The 20,004-nt window shown below is 36.6% G+C and overlaps 1 protein-coding gene across 1 annotated transcript; it reads left to right on the forward strand.

Moving 5' to 3' along the window:
* The first annotated feature begins 2,533 nt into the window (after window positions 1-2,533).
* Window positions 2,534-8,884, forward strand: cpb1 (carboxypeptidase B1 (tissue)). Its single transcript, XM_079602176.1, has 11 exons — window positions 2,534-2,605; window positions 2,707-2,782; window positions 3,797-3,921; window positions 4,119-4,218; window positions 4,313-4,414; window positions 5,133-5,237; window positions 5,318-5,428; window positions 6,574-6,664; window positions 7,099-7,301; window positions 7,418-7,502; window positions 8,209-8,884. Exons 1-11 carry the CDS (start codon window positions 2,541-2,543, stop codon window positions 8,394-8,396), a joined length of 1,251 nt encoding a protein of 416 aa, XP_079458302.1. The 5' UTR covers window positions 2,534-2,540; the 3' UTR covers window positions 8,397-8,884.
* The last annotated feature ends 11,120 nt before the right edge of the window (window positions 8,885-20,004 follow it).

Below are 20,004 nucleotides of genomic sequence, written 5' to 3' on the forward strand. Positions count from 1 at the left end.
GTAAAAATACGATTTGAAGTAGACCTCTTATGCACATTCAAAACACTTTTCCACATAGGGCTAGTTATGAATATGTTGATTTTAACTAACTAACTTACTCAGCAAGATTATCTTCAAATTGCTCTGTCATGACTGCACTGTAAAAAATTCTAACCTCCCCAACTCAAACTTTTCTAGTGACTGGTCACATTTACATTTTTCAATTGACCCAAGTGAAATTCTGCTCATTTTATTTTATTAATTTGCAGAATTTCACTTGGGCCAATTGAAAAAAATAGATGTGACCAAATTTTTTTACGGTGTGCAGTTGATCTCACTACTCGTTTTTATAGCGCCCCTTGTGTCAACACAGAGAATGCATCGATTAATCATAGAATAATTCAATTATAATTTGAGTACATAAACTGAAATATTTTGATATATATATAACAACATGTTGAACAAAAAAAATATTGTCATAATCTCCATAATCTATTTAAAGGGTTAGTTCACCCAAAAAATGTTTTATTCGGTCATCATTTACTCACCCTCGTGTCATTTGTAATGAAATCTGAGAGCTTTCTGTCCCTCTTTTGACAGCAACACAACTACCAATTTGACGCTTAAAGTTCATAACGAGATCGTAAAAGTAATCCATATGAATCGATTGGTTTAGTCGCACACATTTTCTGAAGAGACTGGGTCGCTTTATATGATGAACGCTTGATATTCTTCATTTGTGTTTCGAAGATGAATCTCTTTAAGTGATCTGGAAACTTGACCATATCACATTCATGACTATATCGTGACCATGTTATAAACAATGTTCATGCAAATATTTTCACAACAGACCACATACAACACTTACACTAACTAAATATAAAAGGTATTGCATATTGCAAAAACATAATGTAGGTGATACCATATTCATAATTATCTTGGTTACTCTGCATTCTTTGCTTTAAATAAGGTCTATGTATTTTACTCAAACCAAGATGTAAGATATATTTAATATGACTTAAATTATATTTTTGGTCCCACTTTATATGAATTGTCTTTTATTACTATGTAGTAACATTTAAATTCATTATTTGATTCAATGCACTTATTGTGTATGTACATGTCTTCATGAACCCTAGCCTATATTTAAACAATACCTGCATGTAAGCATGTACAGTTGTAATTCATTCATAGCCTACCACCGAACCTGTCCTATAACCTTACCCGTATCCCACCTCGATAGCAGCAAAAGTGTCTTTCATTACAATATGAACACAATATTGTATAAGAGATAATCAACGGCTAGCTGTGTATTAAACGATTTTGAGAATAAGGTCTCTAGTGCTCAACTAAACACTATCACTTGAGAATCTAAGTAAGATAGTGTTTAACGGAGTGTCACGGATAAAGCAAATTTAGACCTATACCCAAATCATATGATTATTAGTTTGTTAATTACTCAATGTCATGGGGATATTATATTTAGAGCTGTCTAGTTTGACAAAAGTGTTGGTCAAATGTTAAATGTTAACCCTGCAAGAAAAATAAATGTTAGTTATTAATAATAATAATAATAAAAACATCTGACACATATTACTACACTCTAAAAAATGCTGGGTTGCTTCAACCCAATTTTGGGTCAAATATGGACAAACCCAAACGTTGGGTTAAAAATGAAATTTAAAAATGTAACCCAACGGCTGGGTTTGTCCATATTTGACCAAAAATTGGGTTGAAACAACCCAGCATTTTTTTTAGAGTGTATGATATTGGCTGTTTACTAATACTTATTCAGTATGACAATATTCTTAATCCCTTAATCCACTTAACTACCTTACTGACTATTGCTAATCAGTAATTATGAGTTTACTGAGGCAAAAGTCATAGTTAACAGTGAGAATTAGACCCTAATATAAAGGGAAACTGTACAAAAAAAACTAATATCAAGGGACCATATTTATTTACTGCAACTATAATGTCTCTACACTTTTTTTGTGGATAAGAAAATGAGTTGATAACTGTTGTAAGGTATTTACTAATTCTATGAGATATGAATGTGAAAACCATACACACTGAACATAAAAAAAAAAAAAAAAAACTTGTTTCAGGTTATCTGTTGAATATTTTCTTTGGCGATATAATTTTTGATGTTGTAACATAAGTACATAAAATTGTAGAACATAATGTTTCTTTTTTTTTTCCCTCTATTGTTTCATATGCACATTCCATGGACAATTTTGCACTCATATTCACATTCAAACAGCAGTACATTTGTGTTTGGGAATTATTATTATTTTTAAACGATGGTCTCCTGCAAGGTTTTCTTCTCTTAGTGAACATTTAGACGACAGGCTTTTAACAGGTTAATGATTGACATAGGTGCATTTGAGGCTGTTGTCACCTCAAATCATATATAGCTAAAAATATCTTGAACAGCATGTGCAATAGGTGACTAATAATTGATACATATGAAGGCATTCTGGAGGTCAGTATTGGGCGGTCTTTGATGGTCTGACATTATAAAAAGAGAGTGTGTGTGGAGGAAAAAACACACAGGCAAAATGAAGATCCTTTTGCTCTTGGGATTGGTGGCTGTCGCTCTCTGTGAGACAACCAGATTTGTGGGGTAAATTGTTAAACATTTTTCTCTGTTGAACCAAAAAAGATTCCACTATGTGGAGCTAATATCCAAGATGGTAAAGAATATCTCTCTCCGCACTTTTCTAGCGATAAAGTCATCCGTCTGACTCCTGCAAATGATGAACAAGTGACAATCATCAAGGAACTGGGACAAAAAGTCAAGGTAAAATGTAAACTCTTATTTATTATAGAAAATATTGTTTCTTTTATTTCAATTATTCATATTTTGCACAGAAGCCATGAACAGCAAGATTAAAACAAATCAGGTAAACATTTTACCTTTTCGTCCTTAAAAAAATGACCATGTGGGACCAACCTTGGCCACCAGGTGGCACTATCAGCAAGCATAACATCGAATGCTTAAAATGTGAATTTCTGTTGCTGTATCTGTTGATTTATTGTTGAATAATATAATTACAAGAACTATTTACAAATCCAAATCAAGACAAAATTGTATGTAATGTTACCGCGTCTTCCAATACAGTAAATCTCTCAATTAAATGAATATACCTCAAGATACAAGTATAATGGCATCAATATTTCAATTAATGAAGGTCATTAAACAATTAGAAATAACTCCACTTGGCAAACATTATTATTAACAAGCTTTATTTCGATAGTCCACTTTAGACATTATACTAACCATAAGCAACTTTGTAACTACAAGTCAACTAAATCTCATTAGAGTATTAGTAGACTGTGTGCTTAATATCTGCTAACACTTTATTTTGATGGTCCCCTAATATACATTCTAGTGACTATAAGTAACTTTGCAACTACAAGTAAACTTATTCTACTAACCGGAACCCTAAACATAATACTCTGACTGGTAGTTGACATGTAGTTGCAAAGTTACTTGTAGTTAGTAGAATGTCTAAAGTGGCCCATTGAATTAAAGTGTAACCAGATTTAATTAAAGCACAAACATACTTTATTCATCTACTTTATTCACAAAAAGTGTTCTAATCAACCGGAATTCACCCCTATACAATTTAAACAAAAAATATCTGGACAATAAATGCCACATTAAACCAAGTATTACTGAGAAATGTTTAACACAATGCACTTTTTGAGACATTGCTTGAAATCATGAATGCTATTTGTTTTAAACAATGACTAGTTGGATTGCATCAAGGCACATCCAGATTTTGAGTAAGTGTACATGCTGCATCCTCAGGTGGATTTCTGGAAGCCTGACAGTCCTGACCTCGTGACCATTGGCATGGGGGTTGACATTCATGTTCCTGCAGCCCAGCTTGACATGGTCTTCACCATTTTACAGCAGAGTAGCATGGAAGCTAAGTAAGTATTTGACAAACACGTACAGTAAGTTGCCTTAGACTTTTAAATGAACAACACAGCAAATGAGTAGATTCATACGGTATACAATGACATGGTTCACCAAAAGTACTACTTCAAAGAAGCCAAGGTAAATTTCCCCTCTCAAAATAAAGTATTTTTCGGTATTCTTGGGATTTATTATCTGGTGGTCTTTGCAGGGTCATGTTTGAAAATCTTCAGGAGGCTGTGGAGGATCAGATGGACAACAAGAGGGTGACGAAAGCCCACGACTACACAAAGTACAACAGCTGGGCGACGGTATGACTGCCAGTGCACTCATAATTCCACTTAAACTTGTGTTTTTTTCCTCCATTCCAGGTGTGTAATTTGTTTGTTTTTTACTCACCTTCAGATTAACGACTGGGCCATCTCCATCACCTCTGCTAATTCTAACCTGATCAGCAGGCAGGTGATCGGGAACACTTACGAGGGACGCCCCATGCACCTTCTTACGGTAAAGTCCTGATCACTTTACAAAACTCTGTTATACCCTTGTGAAAAGATAGTACACTTATCATACTTTGAAAAATAATACTTATTATGGAAATAATATACTTTCAAATAATACACATACGTGTGAATTGAATGTAATGTTTGCATATTAATGGCATGCAAATGTATTATACATATATTAAATGCAATTGTTCAAATGCTGACCTTTAGAGTGCTTTTTTAACCACTTAAGTGGGATTTAGATCTGTATATGTAGTTTCCATAGATATTTCCAAAGTAACTTCTACTGTCTATGAATATGGTTAAAGGGCACTGCCGAATGTCCTGACATGCATTTATAATATTTAATGTCATCTCTTGTGTCAAATTGTATGTCATGTGTGCAAATTTGTACTTACACATCAATAAAGGTGCAATTTAGTATATTTAAAATAGCTTAAGTATAATATATATATATATATCACAATACAGTTTAAACTATTATCAAGTTCTGTACATGTGATTATGTTTGTCAATGCATCAAAAAAGTGCACTTTTCAAAATGTAAAGTACACATTCGGTAAGTGCACTTCTTTTTCACAAGGGTATGATAAAGTCAGCACCTGATATATGACAATTTTGAGATTACCTGCATTGATTACAATAATAAAACATTGTGGAACTCAATACTAAATATAGTTAACTTTACAATAAATACACTTGACATTGTTCTGTTCCAGATTGGAAAGAAGACTGGCTCTGCTAAGCCGGCTGTCTTCATGGACTGTGGCTTTCACGCCAGGGAATGGATCACTCACGCTTTCTGTCAGTGGTTCGTGAACGAGGTACAGGATACACCATTTGTTTTTTAATCAATGTCTTTCAATTGATCTGTGAATCTAAACTTAATTATCCTCATGGTCAGGCTGTGTCCACCTATGGAAGTGATCCTGAGATGACCAACCTTCTCGATAGAATGGACTTCTTAGTTCTGCCTGTCTTCAACATTGATGGCTATGAATACACCTGGTCCAAAGTAGGTTCATAACATTTGTAGGTTAATTTCAAAATGCATTACATAACGATGGAGACACGCATCATTCATATTTTAAAAAATTATAATAATAATTCCAAGGAAATTATTAAGAGTATGACTCAGATGGCCTTTTAACGCTCTTGTGCTCTTTGTGTGGTGGTCAAAAATTACTGATTTTTTTATTTTGTTTATTTATTTTTTCACTGAAATTAATGTAGGCCTACTACATTTTAGTTAGATAATGTTTTTTATGTCATATTTTTTATTTGTGGGGACTTGTAGGGTACTGAATTATATCCATACAGTAGTTAGTTATAATCAATTTATGTAGGCTTTTGAGCATTGACCTGAAAATTACATTTTCAACTAAAACGGTCATACATTTTGGATGCTTTGGAGCACAGATTTAAGTTTTCACTTTTAAGGACAACACTTGGCAGATTAGTGCTGAAGTGAAATTTAAAAAAAAAAAAAGTTTTACTCTAAAATCAAAGCCATAAATATAAACAAGTTGTGTTCCAAATTTGAGTTTGATATCTCAAAAAAAGCTTCCAGTACGATTTTGTTTTGGTGCAGTACCAAAAAATTGCACTATATTAAATTATAATTTCCAATGTGGTCAATTTTAACCATGAGTACAAGTGTGACTACTTTTTTTTTAGGACCATTAAACCTTTTTTTAATAATGTCCATGATTTTTTTTGTGTGTGTGTGTGTGTGTGTGTGTGTGTGTGTGTGTGTGTGTGTGTGTGTGTGTGTGTGTGTGTTCACATAGCAAGTGCCAAAACCAAGTTTCATACCCTTTTCAAGTAAAAAAAAAAAAAAAAAACTACTGAATGCACCTTTTAAAAGCTTATAGAAAAATAGAAACTATCTATAATTAAATTTGTATTATTTCGTTTCTTATTTGTATTATTTATTTGTATTTATTTCAATTAATTCTAAAATATGGGAGTGATGTAATAATAAAGAACCAGTGGGTCTGCCCAAACACAGAGTGTGCATTGATTTAGAAAATGTGCAGTTCCATTACTGACAATTAGATACAGATATACAGGTATATATATATATATAAATATATATATATATATATATGATGAAGAGTGAAAACTAATGATCTGAAAACTCTTGTTTTGATCATATAGGACAGGATGTGGAGAAAGACTCGTTCCAAGAACAGTGGCACCACCTGTATCGGTACTGACCCCAACAGAAACTTTAATGCTGGATGGTGCAGTGAGTACATGCTTCCTATTAAAGCTATTGTGATTATCTAATAGTATACTAGAAATCAAGTCAAATATCCACATGACATTGTTTAACAAGCCTAACGGACAAGGTTTCCTTGGTCTACCGTTTTCACCACAAAGAACAGGCAGCTTGACCACCAGCTAAAGGTTTGTTGGTGAAAAACAATGCTATGCCAGCCAGACCTGCACCAAACCACACTGGTCTAAGATGGCTTGGGACGAGATATAAATTAGTCCTAAAAAGAAGAGCAGACAAAAAACCTGACAAATATCTTGAAATAAAACATCTGAACAATGTCTTGATGCGTGGTAACCGTAGTTTAAGCAGAATAATTGACTCGATTGTGATCATTATTTTTAGAATAATTCCAAAGCCGATATCAATTATTCCTTACACAAAGTATGCCGTTAACGTTCCAGCCACTGGAGCTTCCAGCAACCCTTGCAGCGAAACCTACTGTGGAAGCAGCCCAGAGTCTGAGGTTGAGTCCAAGAATTTGGCCAACTTCATCCGCACCAACAAGTCTATCATCAAGGCCTACCTGACTGTCCACTCATATTCCCAGCTGCTCCTCTTCCCCTATTCCTACAAATATGGCCTGGCTGCTGACCACTCAGAGCTGGTACCTGTTCATAAACACATACACACATGCGTTAAACACACAACAAAAATGTCCATTATATTCTCATATAATGTGAGAATTTGTTTGACTGACCTGAGCCTTTTCTTTCTTGGTAGCTGAGTGTGTCTCAGGGAGCTATTGCAGCTTTGCGCACCCTGTACGGAACCAAATACACTAGCGGTCCTGGTGCTACGACCATCTGTGAGTATAAAGAGTCCAAGATAAAAGCTCAGATCCAAAACATGTGAAGTGAGCTCCCTGCTTCCGTCTAGTGATAATGTACATTGGTCTAGGCATCTTCTAACTTGAAAGGAACCTCACAATTCACAGTTGATTCCAAAAGATGTTAGCTTGTTGCTAAGCTAACAATGCTAAGCTAGGATTTTCCTATTGACTTTTGAAAAAAAAAAAATCTATGTGACCAACTATTATTTCCCACTGATTTTAGGGATAGCTAAAAATGTATTTGTGGTGTAGCCTACAATCTGCGAGTGCTGTGTACATGTACAGTTTAACCAAGAAAACATTGTTTCAGATCAGGAGCCATTTTGCAGGTAGTGAGCAGATTTCACTTTATTTTGATGGTCGCATTCAAACATTCTGTTGACTATAAGTAATGTTGCACTTACATGTCTACTAACTTAGTGCAGTATTAGTAGACTGGTAGGGTTAGAATAAGTTGACATGTAGTTGCAAAGTTACGTATAGTCAGTACAATGTCTATTGGAGGACCATCACAATAAAGAGTTAGCAGATATTAAGCAGACAGTCTACTGATACTCTAATGACAGTTAGTTGACATGTAGTTGCAAAGTTACTTATAGTCAAGAGAATGTTCAAAAGGGACCATCAAAATATTTTTTTTTGCTGACGTGTGCTTCCCTAAACATGAGCTGTGTCATTGCAGACCCAGCGGCTGGAGGCTCTGATGACTGGGCTTATGACCTGGGTGTGAAGTATTCATACACCTTTGAGCTGCGCGACGAAGGACGTTACGGGTTCCTGTTGCCCGAGTCCCAGATCAAGCCCACCTGTGAGGAGACCATGCTGGCTGTCAAATACATCGCTAGCTATGTGCTCAACAACCTGTACTGAGAGGGAACTAAGCCTTGTGAATACATCAGGGTTTGTTTCTTATAAAATGGAACGTGGCTGTGCATTCTGTGACATCAAATCATTGCAAATCTCGAAATAACATGATCAGTAAAGCAATAAAACACATAAGTCTGTTTGTTGAATAATATATGATACAAAGTATACTATGATGGATACATTCATTAGATAGAAGCAATTAACAGCTAGGCTATACCATCCAAAATATACAGTGCATGGCATCAAATAGTATAGGCCTATATTAAAAGTCGCATTTGCAAACAAACTATGCTTGATATTTGGCAGAAATAACTTACAATATACATTCATTGTGTTATCATTTAAAATCTAACAAACTTCTTCTATTTTTTTTTTTTTTTTTGCTTGAAATGTGTGTTTGTGCCATTGATCTATACTATATATAAATAATTGGGTTGTGCTAAATGTATCTAAAATAAATTAAACTTGGTTTGATATTATATAATACATTTAAACATCTTGAGAGTGCAAGTATTTCTGGGGCTGTTTATACAGTATACTGTCATCCTGCTTCACTCATATGCCACACTTTTCGGTAATGCCATATATTATATATGGTGACTGATAATCTATTAGGCCTACATAGCATACAATGAGAAAAGTTGAATGTAAACACATCAAATGTAGGTAACCACTCTTTTGTACTCTGAGAGAGAATGAGAGATTCAGGATAGTTTTTTGAGTACATGTCTCACCACTTGATGTCTCTTTCACAACAATAATTTTAAGGAACAATTTTAACTGCATCCGAAACAGCATACTTCCTATATAAGAGGTGATGTGATGTGAAAAATTTGTCCGAATTCACAGTACTCATAAAACAATAGGCAAAAAAGTACCTGGATGACCAACTTCTTCCAGTGATTCTGAAGTGTATGATGGAAACTTCGAGGCAACGGGAGAGGATTTGTGAATGACAGTGAAGTGATAACTGACACTGGTAGGTCACATGGTGATGTAGGCCTAGAACGTCCAGATTAAAGTACATTCACACTACACATTCATAGTAGAACGCCATTTTTCTTATTCAAAATTCAATATAAATACTTATTCAAAATAAGACAGTTTGCAATTTTGGACGCAACCATGCTTTTGTTCTCTTCAAGATAGAAGACTGTCTGAAAGCAGTGTCCCATACTATGAAGGCAACTTTTTATTGAAACTGGTTTTAGGATCCGCGGCCCTACTTAGGAAATGCGGTTTGGGAAATGAAACTATCTGCATACATTTAATAAGGTCAGAAAAAGATTCCCCTGGAAATCAATTTAAGAAGGCAAGAACCGAGGCAGCTGGCCAGTTCTCATTATCGGGCAGCAACTATTGATCTATTTTCAGATTTCACACAAAAATCCTTTTTACCGTGGGCCACCTTTTGTCATTGGGCAAATATAATTTAAATGAACAGGTCTTGTAATATATATGACTCTGACGCCATCTAGTGGTTCTATCTGACCATTTCCTGAAATATCCATCCAGAAAGATCCGGTGGTGAGTTAAAGGGGTCATAAGCCCCTTTCATAGACGGTGTTTCACGTGTGTGTGTGTGTGTGTGTGTGTGTGTGTGTGTGTGTGTGTGTGTGTGTGTGTGTGTGTGTGTGTGTGTGTGAATAATTTATGAATTAAAATTATGTAGTAATCAATTTAAACTATTTGCAAATAATATATATTTTTAAAATGTGCACACATTTACTATTCGTATGTCTAATATGTCAAAAATGCAAACGTTTCTTGTCTCGTCACATTCAGTTATGAATTACATGAATCATGAAAGCATATTTTCAATTCAAAACGACCCGTCTTCTTTGATTTGATTGGCCATCTTGATCATTATGATATTGACCATGTGTCTCAACAGACCGCTGTGTCCGCTGAGGCAGAGCTGCCTAAACATTTAATCAAACATTTTCATAGCTCAGACATAATCATTGGCTCTGATAACAGACAGAGCAATAGTGAGGCATGGTAAAAACATTGTTACGCACACTTGTGTGTTGTGCCATTACTGTTGGATCCAATAGTCGGTAGGCCTACTGTATCAACTTTTATTTTCAGTCACTCTAAAAAGCCTGCGTCGACCTGTGACTTGTTTAAAAATGAATCTGACGTAAAATAAAGCACATAAACGCAGTGTATTACCGATGTATGGAAGCTTTTTTCAGCCACATAATAAAAAATAAAAAAGGTATTGCATCTTTTAATCTCACAATTCTGCCTTTTTTTTTTCTCACAATTGCGAGTTTACATCTTGCAATACTGACTTATTATCTCAGAATTGCATGATATAAAGTCGCAATTGCGAGTAATAAAGTCAGAATTACGTGATATAAAGTCAGAATTATATAAAAATCAGTTCTGATTTTTCCCCCTCAGAATTGCATCTTTTATAACACAATTGAGAGTTTTCTGAGAAAAAAATTATATTTTTTAATAAACTCAAAATGCTTGTTTTAAAGTCAGAATTGCAAGATATAAACTCCCAACTGCGTGTTATAAAGTCACAATTATCTTTAAAAAAAAATGTCTTTGCAGAAAATAAAGTTCTCCATTGCTTGCTTAATGTGAAGATCACAAGGAAGGCAATGCATTGACTGTCTTTCCATAATTTGGCACTGCAAAATATCTCGTAATCATCAGAGGCATCTTTATTGTTTTGTTACTGGAGTAATCCTGTGTTTGCATCTATTTACTACTACCTGACACGTGCCAATCGGTGGGCGGGGCTAAAGAGGCAATGATGTAGAAGCACAACTTCAACTTCTCGCCCAGGCCTTGGTTATCTCTAGGCATGATTACTGCAATGCTCTTCTGGCTGGTCTTCCATCATGTGCAACTAAACCTCTACAAATGATCCAGAATGCTGCAGCCCGTCTTGTCTTCATCGAGCCCAAAAGGGCCCACGTCACTCCTCTGTTCATCTCTCTGCACTGGCTGCCACTCGCTGCTCGCATCAAGTTCAAGGCATTGACGCTTGCTTACAGATCGACCACAGGCTCAGCTCCCTCCTACTTTCACTCACTCCTTCGAGTCTGCATCCCTACCAGAAGCCTGCGATCGGTCAATGAGCGACGGCTCGTGGTACCATCACAGAGAGCCACAAAATCACCGTCCAGAACATTCTCATTCACGACTCCATGCTGGTGGAATGATCTCCCTACCCTTGTCCGGAATGCAGAATCCCTAACTACATTCAAAACACAACTGAAAACTCATCTCTTCCGTGAGCACTTGACATAAAAAATAAAAATAAAATGAGCAATGCCTGAACTTTGTATTTTGAGCACTTCTTGCGTTATTTTTGCCTCTTCACGATGACTCGCTTGCTGTAGTCCTCAGTTGTAAGTCGCTTTGGATAAACGCGTCTGCTAAAATGATTAAATGTAAATGTAAGTAGGCATTGACAGAGCCCGTCTTCGGAGAGCCTGGCCACTCAAGTCCTATTGTACCGAATTGTGGTTGTAGTCCCACCAGAGTTCCACTGGGGGCGATCACCCATGAGTGCAAAATGAATGGGAGTCTATGGAGCTAGACGGCTAAATGTGTCTCTTTCACCCGCTTGCCGTTGAGAAATCTCAGATTTGATTGTAGGTTTTGCAAGTTCAACATGGGTTATAGGTCGAATGTTGAATGGACAAGTACTTATGTCCTTTCGATTTCTTACAGGTTGAGTTGTTGTTGCCCATAACACGCTAGCATTCTGCTAATGAATGCTGATTGGTCAGTGAAGGACTGATTACGACCGAGATACCACTATCGTAGCATCCAAAGCGGGATGTCTTCTAGCAAAAACTCTTCTAGCACGAGAGAGAAAATAAAGTGCAGACCGCGAAAGCACCAAAGTGACTGAAGGATTGCCGTAAAGCAGTAGGCTATCTCTGGTCGTACGATGTGTATGACGTCATTGACATTTTAAAAGACTTTTTAAAGGGTTAGGGTTAGGTGACTCTAAAAGTGACTCTAAAAAATCTAATACCCAGCAATGTGTAATTTCTTTTTATCTCCTTTCGAATGCAACATTCAAATTACTAGACAAAAAATTATATCCTGAGAAAAGTGGATTTTGAGGGGTATAGCTCCATAGACCTCCATTCATTCTGCACTCGTCCTGTGAGCGCCCTCATATGGAACCAGAGTGGAACTGCAACCAGTTCAGAAGCCGGAAGTTTACTGAGAGTGGCAGTTCTCTCCTTATTAGACATTCTCTGCTACTAATACTGGCTGTAGTCTCTAGCCTCTGGCCAAAAAATCCTCATATGCCGCAAAATGACGATTCGACATGACGAATGACGTCATCAGAGGATTTTTTCCAGTCAAAAAATGTATAAATCTCTCGTCTCAGTGGGACATGAGGGAGGGAAGCATGGTAATAGAATTGTGTTTTCTACTGATACAAAGCTTAATGCTAAATGCTGAAGTATCCCTTTAAGAGTTTGAAATTCCTGCTGTAGAATTTACATGTATGCAATACTAACCTCTGGCCAGGAGGTGGCAAAATAAGCCAATAAATAAATGACCGGTCTCAACACGTTGCTGATTATCCATTTCAATTGCACCACATATCCTTGTCATAACATTAGATGCATAGCATTTTATGACTCATCTCTGCTGTCATTAATTCTGCTCGGACTTGCATGACTTCTGACACATTAACAGGTATGTTAGAACAGCACATGGATACCCAAAATTCTTGTCTGGGCCACCTATCTATTAGATATTTATGCTTTCTGGAGGAGTAGTGCCCACACAGAGTAGACTACTGTAGTAGCAGCTGACGCAAGACAGAGCAAAACTGTTCTGCAGATGCTAAGTTCACATGGAATAAAATAATATGTTCATGCTCCCCATTGTGTTTTTACATATTAAAATATAGGCTATCTAAGGAACTAGCATTAGAAATACATGTAAATGCATTGAAAATATGTATTGGTTCAGGATCCAACACATTTCTGAAGGGGTTGAAATGTATCTTTTATGAAATCAGTTGTTTACCTTGATCTCACCAGATTAGTTAAGTTAAACTCTGCAACTCATCATGAATGATTCCTCAAAGGACTTTTCACACAGCATTTAAGTTCACACCTCTCTTTTAACCGTGGGTAAAGGAACACACTATTTTTTTACCCAGAGTTATGAAACCCTGCTCATTCTTACCTTTATACTCTGAAAGGTCCATTATTGAAAACTTGATAGTACAGTCAGTCAGTAGCCTTAGGGTACGTTTACATGTGTACTAAAAACGGAAAAGTTTTTCCTTTGTTTTTCACGTAGGCCTACAGACGTCAATGTTGTCAAAATGATTCCCGTTCAGACTAATCTGCAAAAAAGTCTAATGGTACGTTTACACAACAACAATAAGCTTAAAGATGCCTTTTCAATAAGCTTAGAGTTTTCCACGTACATACGACACCATTGTCAAAACTATCCCCATTCACACGGATCCGCGAAAAAGACTAAAAACGCTGTATTCTGCTGCCAGACCATTAGATGGCGATGAAACACTATAGACTGAACACGTAATATGCATGTGCATGACGTCATCTTCTTCAGAGATTCACTTTTTTGTTGTTTACACGGAGACCGTCTTTAAAAACGTGCATTTTTAGCCACCCAAAACGCTGTTGTTGTGTAAATGAACGGCCAAAACACATAAAAAGTTATACCTTTTTAGTTGAAAATGGTGTCTTGTAAACTTGTAAATTATTGTGCAAATTATGCTGCCAGACCAGTAGTTGGCAATGTCACTTTTCTAAAGAACAACTACGCGCCTAATAGACTGAACACGTAATAATGCATGCGCATGACTGTTTTCACAAATTCATTCAAGTTTGCACGGAGAAATTGTATCTTTTTCAAAAGCTGCCACTTTGAAACCTTTTTTTAAAGCTACACTATGTAACTTTTTTAGTTTATTCTTAGCTAAAAACAATTAGTTCTTTCAAAAATATATGTGCTTATTAATGTATATTTACTTCGTTCAAGTAATAAAGTATTCTCGTGAGTGTATAATATGCCATTGCAAATACATACGGGTGAGGGGTTCGAATGTCGGTTGCCATGTTGCCCCTCCATCTTGAAAGTACATTAGCCAAAGAGGGACATACCCGTTAATTCAAGCTTCGCTTTTCGCGTCTCCGCAATTCACTGGCACCGGCCCTGCCTTTCCCTCTCCCTCTCCCTCTCCCTCGCACCTCCGTCACATCAACTGATCTCTGCTCATGGAGAAAATGATATAGCCTACAATGTAAACGTTGCCTTACGCTAGTGATGTCGTACAATATACAGAATAACGATAGCACTGATAAAAGTTACTTTACTAAGATTAGCTTGCATTCGTCTGGGAACCTGATAGCTGATGTTAGCAATGAAAAAAAATAACGAAAACATAAAACTATTATTCATTTTACATAGATGTCATAACCTATATGTTAACTGACAAATTAAATTACTGCAAATTATAATAGTTTTCTAAAGTAACCTCATCACTTGAAGGAATACTCATGGACGAAGTCGAACTGGAAGCTATGTTAATCTTGGACTACATTGGCCACCGTAGGAGTTAAAACGAAATCGGAATTGAGAGGAACAGAAACTAATATTCACTGGATGGTCACATACCTTTTCACCGCTAGATGGGGGTAAAAATCACACAGTGTAGCTTTAAAGCCCAAAAACGCTGTTGTCGTACATTTACGGCCAAATCACATATAAGGTTTACCGTTTATTTATTGAAAACAGTGTCGTGTAACAGCCCCTAATATTTGAGCTCTGCACCGCAAATATGCAAATAAGAACGTTAATCCAGGGTTTAGGAATGTAGAGTGTAAAACGGCAGTTTATAAATAGCCATGCTTAATTGTTAACCAAGGCTAAATTGCAATGTGAAACATGACAAGATAACACAGGATTCTTTTTACCCAGGTTTCATATGTGAAAAGGCAAAAATTGCGTGGCTTGTTGAAAAGAGGTTTGCTATTACTTTCGTAAGATACTGTATCAGGTTTACAGATTATTACATTGAACTGCCCTTTGAAGGCAGAATATAGATAATATAAATTGTGTGAGCAGTAGATTGGGCTCTTATTATCTTAAGTGGTTAAATGGACTTTCTCTGTTTTTTAATCAGGGCTGGTGGTTTCTAATACACCCCTGATTAGTGAATAAACCAGGGCTAAATAATCTTTACATAAGATTTTGGCTGCATTTGTTGGCCTGTGAATGCAGCCCTCAGTGGTTTATGAGGTCAAAACTGTTTATAAACCTTGGATCCACTCAGCGGTATTCATTCCGCCCTTGTTTACCCTTTTAATTCCCAGAGAACCTAGATATTTCAGTCTGTAATCATTTTTAGACATTGGACATGATATAAAAAACAGAAAAGGAGAGGAAAATAAAAATATTCACAACGCGTGCAGACGACAATGTTGTTGTCGGATCCGCAAAAACTATTAAAAACAATGTATTCTGCTGCCAGGCCAGGAGTTGGTGGAGTCAGTTTGTAAAGAAACACTACGCCCCTATGCGCATGACGTCACCGGTTTCACAAATTCTCGTTTTTGTAGTTTACACAGAGTCAATATAGTTTTTAAAAACGTGCACGTTTTCAGCCCCCCAAAACGCTGTTGCCATGTACATAACCACTCAAAACGCATAAAAAGCTTATCTGATAACGTTGTCATGTAAACGGCCCCTTAGTTCCTTCAGTTTATTGTTCGGTATTGTTAACGTTTGATATGTAGATTCCCTGTGTTGATTGATGTCTCTTTGTATCACCATTCTGAGTCACGCACCGTCTGTGTTGGATTTACCACACATAACCATGACAATTTTATTTTATTTGAAAGAAACAAAATATAAATAACTTCTAAAATGCCTCATCCAGGCATATTGATATTCTATTCATGTTTTAATTCTTTTGTTTTGAATGTTATGTAATAGATCATTTGTTTTTGGTTTATTTCAATATATATATATTTTTTATAATAATCTTTTCAATAAATAAATAAAATGCATTTTATCAAGTTCTATATGTCAATCATTGCATTACCAAATATAAACATTGCCAAAAGTTAATGCATAAAAAAATGTTCAGCAAAAATAACTATACATATAAAATATAAATGTAATAAAATTTTGGTCGTACCACCCAATCCGATAAGCCATGTCTAATTACCCAAAATATTTCATTAATAATCATGAAAGGCACATTCCAGGTCTGTGGAAATTTCATGTGGGCCGGGCTGTTTTTCCTACAATAAGCTTCTGCACAGCAACATGCTCCTTTTCCAGGTCTCTCTCTCTCTCTCTCTCTCTCTCTCTCTCTCTCTCTCTCTCTCTCTCTCTCTCTCTCTCTCTCTCTCTCTCTCTCTCTCTCTCTCTCTCTCTCTCCCTCTCTCTCTCTCTCTCTCTCTCTCGCTCCCCCCCCCCCCCTCTCTCTCTCTCTCCACCAACCCCCCTCAGTCTCTCCCCGCTCTCCTCCAGCAGCAGCTCAATGGGCAATGACAGCTATTACGGGCCTCATTAGTGTGTTACAGTGGCAGAGAGGTTCAGCGGAGGGGGCCAGGGCCAACGTCAGCTCCCCAGCTGTCAGGACCCGAGACATGGGGAATAAAGCTCACCTCTTCCCAGCACCACTTCATCAGAGCTCCAAACACTGGGCCAGGCTTCCTCCTGGCTAATGAGAACGTGCAGGAAAGTTGATTTCATACATTTGGACCCAGTGCAGGGGGGGAAACATTGCTGAGGCCGACACGGAGCAACAAAACATCATCTAGAAATTCAGTGGAGAAAAAGATGCTTGACAAATTTTAAATCCATTCCAGTCTATTATTTATATCTTGCTCTCACCTTGACTAATGCACTTATTTATTCGTATTGAAGCTTCAACTTTAAGAGAACATTTTTCAGTGTTATGTCCGATAAACCTGGTTTGAATGGTTCGAATCCTTGACATTTTGGAACAGGCGAACGTGGCACAAACGTGGCATTGTATGAGGGATAATCCATTCTTACCTCACTAACTGTACAGCTGTTACTGCCTAATGAAATCACCCTGAACACAGCACACTTAATTGCCTTCTGTTAACTGTTGACAGACTGCGCACAACCCATTTCTGAACTTTTTACAACACCTCAGTTATTGTAACATAAAATCATTTTTCCAGGTTCAATCCCAGTGGCAATGAGAAAAAGAGTTTCCACGATAAAGAAAAATAAATATCTTGATAAAAATGTATGAATTATTCCTTAATTAATAATATTAATAATATATATATGCATTTTTTATATTTTTAATAAATCAACAGGCTCAGGACAAAATTAATTAATAAATAAGTGTGACAAGCAAGTTAAACACTTCAAAATAAAGTGCAGAGTGCAATGTAATGATTACCGTTCTTATATTTGCCTACTTTTGTGAAGAACAGAGCAGGTAAGCTTTGGGACATACCACGTCATAATTTTGCTCTGTCACACCGTTTTAGAGATAAAACAAGTAGCATGTTTGATCAGAATGCATCGGTTTTGCTATTGTGTGATTCTTGTCTTCATTTAGCCTAAGTTCACCATGTTGTTGCAGATGGAAAATAACACTTATAGCATTAAATCAGGTTAGATATTGGTTTTATCAATAACTCAAATCCCTTTTAGGGCATCTCACCAACAGTCTCACTCATCTCGGCCATGTTTGTAGTTGTTTATAATCGTGTTTGTAGTTCTGGACCGAATCCTTCTCCAAAGTGCAATGGGTTTTGGGCATTATTAGTCCCTGACCCAAAGGGCACACTCCATGTGCACTTGCGCTCCTGTGGACTTACAATTCCCGTCGCGTGCGCGTCCGATCATGTTTATACTGGAGAATGACAAAAAACTCATTTTGAGAAAAAGGCATCTAAAGATTTGTATTGTAAAAAATCATACTTTTTTTTGTGGAAAAACTATTTACAGCTAACTATCATTAGCAACAACAATACAAACCATCTAAATCACACCAAAACACAGCATTTATGGCCTTCAACTCTATACTTGTACTAAATTTTTTATCAAGATGTACTGAAAATTATTATTGGCTGCTTGTTCACTATTTCATAAACAATTGATTTTTAGAGAATTTATGTTCCTAATTCTGAGTATCTGATTTTTTTTTTGTAGTCCAATGCTAGTATACATAGGAATTTATATCAAATCTACTTCACTCTTTCACCTCCATTGACTGAATTTTCCAGCCAGCCATGTGTTCACTGTTTTCACGGTAGGGGCGCTATAACACATCATGGAAAGAGTACAGAATCTCCCGATTAAAACCGGGGTAAAGAAGCCGCAGTCAAGTCACCTTTATATAGTGCTTTTTACAATACAGATTGTATCAAAGCAGCTTCACAGTGATAACATGAAAATAATACAAAGTTTGTTTCTAGAAGAAAATTGCGTCATCGTCCACCTTAGGTAAGGCAGATCAATATCATTATTGAATATTAAATGTCTCCAAGCAAGCAAGCCAAAACCAAGGCAACATTAAAGATACAATATGTAACAATTTTGTAATAAAAGATCCAAAAATCACTTGGACAGTGTGATATATTTCCTGCAGTTATGTACTTACAATATCCCAAAAGTCTCCAAAGATTTTTTATTTAAGAGAAATTCCAAATTTAAATAATTGTCCGTCCCGGAAAAAAATGTCGCCTGTCAGTGACGCAATATCCGCTCTATCCTTGGTTTCCGCAATATCACGTGGACATATGCGGAAGTGGTGGTTATAGCTGTTGTGTACATCATGGATCACGATTACTCTTTGGTGAGTATTGAAGTGCCAACAAAACGTAAGCGTCCATATGGGGATACACGCAGAATTTGTGACAAACGGAGGAATAAAGCAAGGATAAATATCGGTGTGGCGTTTTCGAGATGGAGAGAGCTTCGCGAGAGAGAGTGAGAGAAGGGGGACAAAATCAGTAAAGTTCCTCTAGCTGGGACGCGAACTCGGGTCTCCCACGTTATATGATGGCACACTTACCCACGACACTATCATGATGCGATACATCAACATTATAAATTATAGAAAATTGTCGGCCGCATCCCCGCATGTAATAGCCTATTATGATTTCCGTCATTATTTTAATATATTTGCGTACCAGGTGGGCCGGCCAAGTCCGTGACCGAGATTATGGCAGTGCAATTAAATACAATCGGATATCTGTTGTTAAAAAATATTAAGCCATTACTTGCAAATGTCCATTCAAATTAAATTTTACTACGATTGGTTTGAACACGTAAAACAACACTTCATTAACTATAAATATCCTAAAACTACACAGCATTAACCTAACAAATCATTTGTCAAATAGCTGTAACAGGATAATATAGCATAACATTTTGCGTTCCTTGTAGTTAATTCATTATCATGACATAAAATTTCGCGTTCAGACGTACAGGTAATATGGATGTTGAAAACGACATCTCCCATCGTTCCACTCTCCTTCAGCGTCATCAAGTTTCGCCTTTGTTATTGTTGGAAACAGCGCCCTCTTGTGGCTTAAAATCTTACATACTGTAGCTTTAACCCTTCAGTAACAAGTGA

The sequence above is a fragment of the Phoxinus phoxinus genome (assembly GCF_949152265.1).
Source record: "Phoxinus phoxinus genome assembly, chromosome: 24".
Classification (NCBI taxonomy): domain Eukaryota; kingdom Metazoa; phylum Chordata; class Actinopteri; order Cypriniformes; family Leuciscidae; genus Phoxinus; species Phoxinus phoxinus.

What these genes read in the sequence shown, in the direction of transcription:
- cpb1 (XM_079602176.1), top strand. Translation starts at nt 2,541, where the DNA reads ATGAAGATCCTTTTGCTCTTGGGATTGGTGGCTGTCGCTCTCTGTGAG. An exon ending in CTTTAATGCTGGATGGTGCA is followed by an intron (nt 6,665 to 7,098) that starts GTGAGTACATGC and finishes TTAACGTTCCAG; the next exon opens with CCACTGGAGCTTCCAGCAAC. An exon ending in TCCTGGTGCTACGACCATCT is followed by an intron (nt 7,503 to 8,208) that starts GTGAGTATAAAG and finishes GTGTCATTGCAG; the next exon opens with ACCCAGCGGCTGGAGGCTCT.